General features: G+C 61.8%; 1 protein-coding gene, 1 long non-coding RNA gene and 1 pseudogene across 2 annotated transcripts; all 3 read left to right on the forward strand.

Moving 5' to 3' along the window:
* The first annotated feature begins 1330 nt into the window (after positions 1-1330).
* LOC120324845 lies at positions 1331-2151 on the forward strand. Its single transcript, XR_005566501.1, has 3 exons — positions 1331-1417; positions 1516-1554; positions 1906-2151. It is a non-coding gene; the product is annotated as an uncharacterized LOC120324845 (long non-coding RNA).
* A 1620-nt stretch (positions 2152-3771) lies between these two features.
* Positions 3772-6153, forward strand: LOC113991433 (annotated as a pseudogene).
* A 1899-nt stretch (positions 6154-8052) lies between these two features.
* Positions 8053-10356, forward strand: LOC113998699 (class II histocompatibility antigen, B-L beta chain-like). The gene is made up of 5 exons (XM_027741698.2): positions 8053-8146; positions 8680-8949; positions 9556-9837; positions 10137-10270; positions 10348-10356. Exons 1-5 carry the CDS (start codon positions 8062-8064, stop codon positions 10354-10356), a joined length of 780 nt encoding a protein of 259 aa, XP_027597499.2. The 5' UTR covers positions 8053-8061.
* Positions 10357-10855: the final 499 nt, after the last annotated feature.

Genomic DNA, 10855 nt, shown 5'->3' on the forward strand with positions numbered 1-10855 from the left:
GAGGGGAGAAAAACAAGGGGTGAGCGCGTTGCCTTGGGAGTTTCTCCTGCCCAAGTCCATCCCTAGAACGCACAGGGCATCTTGTGCTCACAAAAACTCCCGGAACACAAAGATTCAGCCCAAAACCCCCTCCTAGAATTCACCAGCTCTCCTCTCTGGGGTTAGGGGGGGTCCCCCCTGTCTGGTCTGACGGCACTTCTGCCTGCATTGGGGGTCTCCTCTCTCCGGGCTGCCGGGGGTCCCGCGGCTCCAGGGGGTTCCCACTCTCCGGGGTCCCCTTGAGTGTTGCCAGGGGGGTCCCAGGGCTCACTTCTCCCCACTCTGCCTCCCGGGGCCGGCCGGCCCTCCTCTCTCGCCTCGCAAACCTCTTGGCGCTCTCGGCTCCCACCCCGCCTCAAGGCCCCCCCTCCTCTCCACACTCCAAGGCCTTCCCCCTCTCCGGGACCCCCGCTTAAGGGGCCCGGCGCTCCCTCTCTGCTCCCCCCCCTCCAGCATTCCGGGGGTCCCCCAGCTCCGGGATCGTCCCTCTCTGCTCTCCCCACTCCGCGGCTACCGGGGTTCCCCCCCGGCTCTCACGGGGGCCCCCAAACCGCTCTCGCCCCCCCCGCCATTGCCGAGCCACCGCCAGGACCTTTGGGCTGCTCTTCTTTGTGCTCCCGCTCAGCTCCTCCCTCGGCTGGGCCGCCGCTTTTGGCGGGTTTCCTCCTCCGGGATCCACCCCCTGCAGCCCTTCCCCCCCTGGCCCAGCCCCCTTGCGCCCCCCATGGACCCCCCTTTCCCAAAAAGTCTGATTTTACAGACAAGCAATTGGTTTTAATCCACAAAACCCAAATGTAGAACCCAGCACCCTGGGCCATGAACAAAGTCCTGTTCCTTGCCCCCCCCCCGAGTCCAAAGTAAAGGGAGAGGAGAAAAAAACCTGCTGGTGGGAGAGCTGTTGCAGTCGGTCCAAAGTGGTGGTTGCAGTCCAGTTGAGGGGGGTGGTCTCAGGTTGGTTGAGAGCGGTGAGCTGCAGTCCTCCTCTGGATCCCACGAGTGGGAAAAAAGTTCTGAAACTCCAGGTTTATATATTCTCCAGTTCAGGCAGGAATGCCCAGTCCTCCCCTCAGAGCAGGGAATTCCATAAAAGGATGCTTAGTTCTTCCCTCAGAACGGGCAATTCCATAAAAGGTTATGAGGATGCTCAGTCCATAAAAGGCTATGAGGGTGCTCAGGACATCCCCCCCACCTCGCAGGCCTCTCCTGACAACAGTTCCTGGGAAAATGGCATGGAAGGCCAGAGAATCCACAGTTTTGGGTACACCCATCCAGTGAGGAATCGGTCCCAGTTGTTCTAACTAGGACACTGTGTCCGTCATCGCTGCCATCATCATCATCATCGGCCTCCTGGGAGTCGGTGTCTGGAAGCTCCGATCCGGTAACTCCCGGGATGGGGGTCGGGAAGGGGCACAGATCCGCCCGGCAGCATTCCGGGGATCCTGTGCCACGGGTGCTGATCCCACTTTCTTTCCATAGGGAAGAGGGAGGGGAATGGATACGACCCCGCGCCCACCAGTGAGTCCCAGCAGCGTGTGTGGATCCAGATCCTCTGGGCAGGGATCCCAGGATGGATGCCGGGATTCCAGAGGGGAATGGGGGCCTAATGGCTGGAGTGGGATTGGAAGGGGATTCCAGCTCAGGGCAGGATTCCAGAGTGGGATCAGGTGGAATTGTGGACTGGGATCAGGGCTGGATTCTGGAGTGGGATTGGGGTGGGATGGATGGAGTGGGATTGGGGTGGGATGGACAGAGCAGGATCAGGAGGGATTCCGGAGCAGTTCCTACTCTCCCTGGGCTCCACAGCCAGATCCATCCCCTGGGATGGGAACAGGGACATGGTGACTCCTTTCCCCTCTCTCATCCCAGCAGGAATCACGGCCTGAGTGATCCCGGAGCTGGATCCACCCCTTCCCTCTCCCTGCGGAAAGGCAGGAGCTGCTGGCAGAGCTCATCCCGCTGCTCCCACCCAGCCCGGCCCCCCTGCGGCTCTTCCCGATGGATCAACTTCCTGCTTTTTCCCGTGTGAAACCCAGGACCACAATTATTCCTGAGGCTTTAATTTGGGTGTGAAAATCTCCTGCTTTGGGCAATAAATCCTGGCTCCCTCCTCCGGCATCCGGCAGTTCCTCTGTGGGAACCAGGAATAGGAATGGGGACAGGGGGGACTGGGATGGGGACATTGGGGACAGGGATGGGGACACTGGGAGCAGGTTGGGGACAGCAGGAATGGGCATGGGAACTCCAGGAATGGGAATGGGGACATTGGGAGCAGGTTGGAGTCACCAGGAATGGGAATTGGGACACCGGGAATGGGAATGGGGACATGGGAGACCAGGATAGGGATAGTGGGGACAGGAACGGGGACACTGGGAGCAGGTTGGCACAGCAGGAAGCGGGAATGGGGAGAGGGATGGGAACCCCAGGAATGGGAATGGGGAGAGGGAGGGGAACCCCAGGAATGGGAATGGGGACAGGGATGGGAACCCCAGGAATGGGAATGGGGAGAGGGAGGGGAACCCCAGGAATGGGAATGGGGACAGGGATGGGAACGTGTCTCTCCAGGAGTTGGTTCAATACAAAGGTCGGTCCCTGGCTCGAGGCCACGGGAAGCCCCTTCTTTGGGAATGTCTGGGAAGCAGGTGTCAGAGGTTTGAAAAGAGGTGTTGGAATTGTTTCCCAGTGTCCCCCCATTGCCATCTGTGTCTCCCGGGATGGGGTGGGTTGGAGCGGAGCCGCAGGCGCTGGGCAGGGGCAGTGGGGGGAGGGCGGCTCTCGGGGACACCGCGGTGGCCGCGGGGAGGGCGGGGGGTCCTTTGTTCGGGGGCTTTTGGGGTTTGTCCGGGACCGGACAGAGCAGGAGCTGGTTTTGGCCACCTTGTTCTCTTTCCCTGAGAGGAAGTTTTTTCCCCATGGGACACCTCGTGGAGAGCGACCGAGAGAGAGAGAGAGAGAGAGAGAGAGAGAGAGAGCCCGACCCATCTGGGAGCGAGGTGTTCTGCTTTGGGGACTGCCCCTGGGAAAAGGGACTCCTTCACTGCTGGCTGCGAGCACACGGGGCTGCCAGAGCTTTGAACTGCCGGGACAGTTTCTCCCCCCACCTGGGGATTTGGGACTTTGTTTGGTTTCTTCTGAAAGTTTTTGGTTGCACCATTTGTTGTTTATTCAGATTTTGTTAATAAAAAGCTGTTTCTTTTCCTTTTCCACACTTCCACCTGAAGTCTCTTAATTTCTAAGTTGGAATCTTGTTTAACTAAGACCCAGTACAACCAAAAATGCCGGGAAAAGGGGGATTGGGCATCCTCAGTCCCCCATCTCCCTCTTGTTTGGGGCAACTCTGAGCTCCGGGACAATTTATCCTCTGTTTGAGGTTCCCCTGATCTGTGGGAGCCCTGGGTGGCTGGTTTGGGGTTGTCCTGAGCTTTGGGAGCCCTGGCTGGGCATTTTTGGTGGGCCCTGAGCTCCCCCCTCCCCCACGGGGAACCCCCCCGCAACCCCCAAAGCCCCGGGGGCTTGCCGCGGGGGCCCCCACCGGCCTCAAGCCAATCCCAAACCTCCCCGCCGCCTCGCCCCTCCCAGCGCGCCCGCGCCCTTTGATGACCATAGTCGCCGGGAAGGGACGCCTCCAAAAAAGGGCCCCCAAACGCTCCCTCAGCCAAGCCCAGCGCGCCCAACAACCCCCACACCGGCGCCGCCCGTGCTGGTTTTGGGCTGTCAGAGCTGTTCGGCGCTGGCATGGGAAGCGTGTGCGGGGAAGCTTGGGCCGTGCTGGCGGTGCTGGTGGTGCTGGGAGCCCCCCCGGCTGCGGGCGAGGAGCTGTCGGGTGAGCGGGGGGTGGGAAAGAGGGGAGAAAACAGGGTGTGGGAACCCCGAAAGTGAGTGGGAGGAGGGTCAGAAGGTCCTGAGTGAGTGGGAGGGTGGTGGGAGCCCCAAAGTGAGGGTGGGGGAGTCTGGGGATTGAGGGGACGGTGGGAAAGGGGTGGGAGAGGGGGGAAAGAGGGGGTGTGGGAGAGCAGACAGAGGGGTGCCATGGGGGTCTCTCGGTTTCCCTTGAGCCCTGGAGCGGTTCCCTGCGGTTTTGGGGGTTGGTTGCGCAGTGGGGGGTTCCCCAACCCCCCTGTCCGTCCCCGGGGGGCTGATGGGGGGGTTCCCCCCTAGCCAAGAGCCGGTGCTGGGGCGTCCGTGGAGCAGAAAGGGGTGGGAAAGGGGGGTCCGGTGTTGTCCCCTTCAGATCCCACCCTGCTGTGGGAGGCTGGGGGATGATGGGGAGGGGACGGGACACGCCCTGACCCGTGTCCTGCACACACAGGGGTGTTCCAGGAGATGGTAAAGCACGAGTGTCACTTCATCAACGGCACCGAGCAGGTGAGGTAGGTGCTGAGGTACATCCACAACCCGGAGCAGTTGGTGCACTTCGACAGCGATGTGGGGGTCTATGTGGGGGACACCCCGGATGGGGAGATCCAGGCCAGGTACTGGAACAGTGACCCAGAAAGGCTGGAGTACAAACGAGGTGAGGTGGACAGGCTCTGCCGGCACAACTACGAGGAGGTCCACCCCGTTCCTGGTGAACCGCAGAGGTGAGCGTGGGGCAGAGCGGGTCCCCTCAGCCCCTGCCACGGGAATGACCCTGGAGCCCCTCAAACCCTCGCTGGGAATCACCCCAGACCCCTCAGCCCTCCCTGTGCCCTTTCCCGTGGTCTTTGGACCCCTTCCAGTTCTTTGGACTCCATCCCGGTCTCTCCCAGTGCCCCCCCGCGTCTCCACCCCACTGGGGCCACTGAGCTCACGCCTCTCAGCCAATCCCAGCGCGTCTCTCTGATGACGCTCCAGTTGCCGGGCAGACCCAAAACAAAGACTTCCCTCACCACGACTCAGCCTCCCAGTCCCCATCGCTTCCTTCCCAGTCCACACCAGTCATTCTCAGTCTCTCTCATTGCACTCTCAGATCCTCTCACTCCATTCCCAGTCGTTCTCACTTCACTCCCACATCTCCCAACTCTCTCCCCAGTACCCACCAGCCCATCCCCTTCTAGCGCAATCTATTCCCAGTCCCTCCCAGTGCCATCCCAATCCCTCCCAATGTCCTACAAGCCCTCTCCCCTGTCTCTGCCAGTGCCCCCCAGCTCAACCCAGTGTCTCCCCCGTCCCTCCCAGTGCCCCCCAGCGTGTCCATCTCGCTGGTGCCGTCGAGCTCCCAGCCCGGCCCCGGCCGCCTGCTCTGCTCCGGGATGGATTTCTACCCTGCGCCGGTGCAGGTGAGGTGGTTCCAGGATGGGCAGGAGCTGCCGGAGCACGTGGTGGCCACCGACGTGGTCCCCAGCGGGGACTGGAGCTGCCAGGTGCTGGTGCTGCTGGAAATCCCCCCCTGGCGCGGGGTCACCTACAGCTGCCAGGTGGAGCACGTCAGCCTGGAGCACCCCCTCAGCCGGCACTGGGGTACGGCCCGGCCCCCCCAGCACCGGGGGCACACTGGCAGGGGGGGCAGGGGGGAAAGGGGGCAACTGGGGGTAACTGGGAGGGAGTTTGGTGGGTACTGGGGGTGATGGGGGGTGGGGTGGGAGGGTCCTAAAGGGGCTGGGAGGGGCTTGGTGGTTTCCTACTGGGGCTGGGAAGGGACTGGCAGGAGGTTTCAGGGGGTGCTGGGTGGGCTGGAGGAGAGCGGGCCGGGCTCTGTGGGGTGCCGGGTGGTGCGTGGGAGGAGGTTTTGGGGGTGCTGACCCCCCCGGCTCCCCCCAGAGTTGCCACCGGACACCGTCCGCAGCAAGATCCTGGTGGGGGTCGGGGGCTTCGTCTTGGGCTTGGTCTTCCTGGCGCTGGGGCTCGGCTTCTACCTGTGGGAGAAGGTAAAGGGGGGTCCCCAGGAGTCATGTACCCCCCCTTGCTCTCCCAGAGCGTCTGTGCCCCCCAGCCCCCCCACCCCACTCTCACCCCCTTTTCTCTCCCCACAGAGCTCCTGAGCCGCCGGCGGCCGCAGCCCCTCCCCGTGGCCTCGGGCCCAGCCGGGACCCCCCAGTCCAGCCCCACCCACACTTTGGGGGTGTTCGTGTGTCCCCCCGGCCCTGCTTTTCTTTGTATTCAAACCCCAGCTGGCTGCTCCCAGTGTTCCCAGTAAAGCTTCCCAGTTCTCTGCAGTCCCGGTTATTGGGAGGCAACTGGGGGGCTCCGAAAATCCCAGGAACAGGGGGGTTTGGGCACTCCCAGACATTAAAAATCCTGGGAACAGGGGGGTTTGGGCAATCCCAGGCCCAAAAAATGATGGAGAAAGGTGGTTGGGACACATCCAGAGCCCCAAAATCTTGGGAACGGGAGAGTTTGGGCAATGTCAACCCTCTGAAAAGCTGGGAATAAGGGAGTTGGGAACATTTAGTCTATGAAAATCTTGAGAACACGGGGCTATGGGTTCTCCTAGATACTAAAAGTCCAAGGAACTGGGGGGCTGGAACACTTCCAGACTTCAAAATATTGAAAAAGGTTTTTGAACACTCCCAGCCCCCTAAAACTCTTGGAAACAGGGGGGGTTTGTCATCCCAGACATTAAAAATCCTGGCAACAGGTGCTTTTGGGCACTCCCAGACCCACAAAATCCTGGAGAAAGGTGGTTTGGACACACCCAGACTCCGAAAATCCTGGGAACAGAAGGGTTTGAGCAATGTCAGCCTCCCAATAAACCAGGAACAGGGGGGTTTGGGCTGTCCCAGAACTACAAAATCTGGGAAAAGAGAGGGTTATGTACTCCAGGATACCTAAAATTGTGAGAACAGGGAGGGTTTGGCACTCCCAGCTCATCAAATGTAAAAATAGAGCGGTTTGGGCACCATCAGCATCTAAAAAACACAGGAACAGGGGGATTGGGAACATTCAGACACCAAAAATCTTGGGAACACGGGGGTATGAGCTCTCCTAGACCATAAAAATCCAAGGGATAGTGGTGTTGGATCACTCCCAGACCCCAAAATATCGGAAAAGAGGGGCTTGGACACTCCCTGAGCACAGAAATCCTATGAAAAGGGGGGGTTTGGGAACTCCCAACCCCCCCAAAATCCCAGGAACAGAGAGGTTTGAGCACCTCCAGAGCCTCAAAATCTTTGGGAAAGGGATGTTTAGTCACCCCCCAGCCCCTCAAAATCCTCACATTGTGCAGGTCCAGGCCCTCAAAATTCGGGAACACTGGGCTTTTGGCACTCCTAGACTTTGAAAATCCTGGAAAAAGAGGCTTTGGGCACTGCCAGCCCCTGAAAATCCCGGGAACAGGGGGGATGTGGCACACACAGACTGCCAATATTGTGGGAAAAGAGAGGTTTGGGCACACCCAGATCCCAAAATTTCTGGGAAATGGAGGGTGGGAGGCTTTGGCCAATGTCAGCCTCCAAAAAACCCAGGAACAGGGGGGTTTCGGCACCCCCAGACCCCAAGAATTCTGAGAACAGCAGGTGCTGAGCACCCCCAGAGCCCCAAAATCTTGGTCAAAGGGCTATTTGGGCACTACCTGACCAAGCCCCCAAATGCGGAGAAGCTCCAGGCCCCCAAAAGTCCTGGAAAAGAGGGGTTTAGGTACAAACAAAAATCCTGGGGAAAGGGGAATTGGGCATCCTCAGCCCCCCATCTCCCTCTTGTTTGGGGCAACTCTGAGCTCCAGGACAACTTGATCCTCTGTTTGAGGTTCCCCTGATCTGTGGGAGCCCTGGATGGCCGGTTTTGGGTTGCCCTGAGCTTTGGGAGCCCTGGCAGGGCATTTTTGGTGGGCCCTGAGCTCCCCCCTCCCCCGCAGCCCACGGACCCCCCCGAGCCCCCCAGCCCCGGGGCTGCCGCGGGGGCCCCCAACGGCCCTCAGCCAATCCCAAAGCGCCCACGCCGCCCGCGCCCAATCCCAGCGCGCCGCGCTGATGACTCATCAGTCGCCGGGAAGACGCCTCCAAAAAAGGGCCCCAACTGCGCCCTCAGCCAATCCGAGCGCGCCCAAAAAGCCCCAAAACGGCGCCGCCCGGCTGGTTTTGGGCTGTCAGCAGCTGTCCGGCGCTGGGCATGGAGCGTGTGCGGGGAGCTGGGGCCGTGCTGGCGGTGCTGGTGGTGCTGGGAGCCTCCCCGGCTGCGGGCGAGGAGCTGTCGGGTGAGCGGGGGGGCGGGAAGGGAGTCGGGTGTGAAAGGGGGGGAAAGAGGGGAGAAAAGAGGGGTTGGGAGCCCCAAAAGTGAGTGCGAGGGGGGTTGGAAGTCCCGGAGTAAGTGGGAGGGTGGTGAGAGCCCTAAAGTGAGGGTGGTGGGAGTGCTAAAGTGAGGGCGAGGGCGTCTGGAGATTGTGGGGCCGGTGGGAAAGGGGTGGGAGAGGGGGGAAAGGGGGTGTGGCAGATCAGGCAGAGGGGTGCCCTGGGGGTCCCTGGGTGTCCCTTGAGCCCTGGAGCGGTTCCCTGGGGCTCTGGGGGGGGTGGGATCGGCATTGGGGGTTCCCCAACCCCCCAGTCCATCCCCGGGGGGCTGATGGGGGGGTTCCCCCCCAGCCAGGAGCCGGTGCTGGGGCATCCGTGGGGCAGAGGGGGGTGGGAAAGGGTGGTCCGTGGTGGCCCCCTGAGCTCCCAGCCTGCTGTGGGGGGCTGGGGATGATGGGGGGGGACAGGGCACCCCCTGACCCGTGTCCTGCACACACAGGGGTGTTCCAGGAGATGGTAAAGGCCGAGTGTCACTTCATCAACGGCACCGAGCAGGTGAGGTTCGTGCACAGGTACATCTACAACCGGGAGCAGCAAGTGCACTTCGACAACGATGTGGGGGTCTATGTGGGGGACACCCCATATGGGGAGAGTTGGGCCAGGAACTGGAACAGCGACCCGGCAAAGCTGGAGTACTATCGGGCTCAGGTGGACACGGTCTGCCGGCACAACTACAAGGTGTTCACCCCGTTCCCCGTGGAGAGGAGAGGTGAGCGTGGGGCAGAGCGGGTCCCCTCGGACCCTGCCCCGGGAATGACCCTGGAGCCCCTCAAACCCTCCCTGCAAATCACCCCAGACCTCTCAGCCGTCCCCGTGTCCATCCCCTTGCCTTTTGCCCCCTCCCAGTCCATCCCAGTCTCTCCCAGTGCCCCCCCGCGTCTCCACCCCGCTGGACCCAACGAGCTCCCGCCCCTCAGCCAATCCCAGCGCGTGTCTCTGATGACGCTCCAGTTGCCAGGCAGACCCAAACCAAAGACTTCCCTCACCACCACTCAGCCTCCCAGTCCCGAGCGCTTCCTTCCCAGTCCACACCAGTCACTCCCAGTCCACACCAGTCACTCCCAGACCCTCTCCCTCCACTCCCAGACCCTCTCACTCCACTCCCAGTCGTTCTCACTTCACTCCCACATCTCCCAACTCTCTCCCCGGTGCCCCCCCAGCCCAGCCCCTTCTCCCCCACTCTATTCCCACTCCCTCCCACTGCCATCCCAGTCCCTCCCACTGCCATCCCAGTCCCTCCCAACGCCCTCCAAGCCCTCTGCCCTCCCTCCCAGTGCCCCCCAGCTCAGCCCAGTGTCTCCCTCGTCCCTCCCAGTGCCCCCCAGCGTGTCCATCTCGCTGGTGCCGTCGAGCTCCCAGCCCGGCCCCGGCCGCCTGCTCTGCTCCGTGATGGATTTCTACCCTGCGCCGGTGCAGGTGAGGTGGTTCCAGGATGGGCAGGAGCTGCCAGAGCACGTGGTGGCCACCGACGTGGTCCCCAACGGGGACTGGACCTACCAGGTGCTGGTGCTGCTGGAAATCCCCCCCCGGCGCGGGGTCACCTACAGCTGCCAGGTGGAGCACGTCAGCCTGGAGCACCCCCTCAGCCGGCACTGGGGTACGGCCCGGCCCCCCCAGCCCCGGGGGCACACTGGCAGGAGGGCCGGGAGTGAAAGGGGGCAACTGGGGGCAACTGGGAGGGAGTTTGGTGGGTGCTGGGGGTGATGGGAGGGGGATGGAAGGGTCCTAGAGGGGCTGGGAGGGGCTTTGTGGGTTCCCAAACATGCTGGGAAGGGACTGGCAGGAGGTTGGAGGGACCCCCGGGTGGGCTGGGGGAGAGCGGGCTGGGCTCTGTGGGGTGCCGGGGGGTGCGTGGGAGGAGGTTTTGGGGGTGCTGACCCCCCCAGCTCCCCCCAGAGATGCCACCGGACACCGTCCGCAGCAAGATCCTGGTGGGGGTCGGGGGCTTCGTCTTGGGCTTGGTCTTCCTGGCGCTGGGGCTCGGCTTCTACCTGCAGGAGAAGGTAAAGGGGGGTCCCCAAAGGGGGGGCGTGGCCCCCCCTTGCTCTCCCACAGCCTCTGGGTCCCCCCAGCCCCTTTGCTCTCACCCCCTTTTCTCTCCCCACAGAACTCCTGAGCCACCGGCGGCCTCAGCCCCTCCCCGTGGCCTCGGGCCCAGCCAGGACCCCCCAAACCCTGCGCTCATTTGGGGGGGTCGCCTGTCCCCCCCTTCCCTGCATTTCTTCTCACACTAACCAGCTGTTCCCAGTGTTCCCAGTAAATCTTCTCAGTGCTCTGCAGTCCTGGGTGTTGTGGGCGTTGGGGGACTCCAAAAATCCTGAGAACAGGGGCGTTTGGGCACTCCCAAAAATTAAAAATCCTGGAGAAAGGTGGTTTGAGAACATCCAGAGCCCAAAATATTGGAAAGGGGAGATTGGACACTCCCAGGCCCAAAAATTCCTAGGAACAGGGGTGTTTGGGCACTCCCAGAACTACAAAATCATAGAGAAAGTTGGTTTGGACACATCCAGAGCCCCAAAATCCTGGGAACAGGGAGGTTTGGTACTCCAGGCCCTGAAGATTCAGGGAACAAGGGGGTCTTGGCACTCCCAGACTCAAAAAATCATAGGAACAGG

Source organism: Pipra filicauda, unplaced genomic scaffold, assembly GCF_003945595.2.
Source record: "Pipra filicauda isolate LSUMZ 115617 unplaced genomic scaffold, ASM394559v2 scaffold725_size179387_pilon, whole genome shotgun sequence".
NCBI classification, from domain to species: Eukaryota; Metazoa; Chordata; class Aves; order Passeriformes; family Pipridae; genus Pipra; species Pipra filicauda.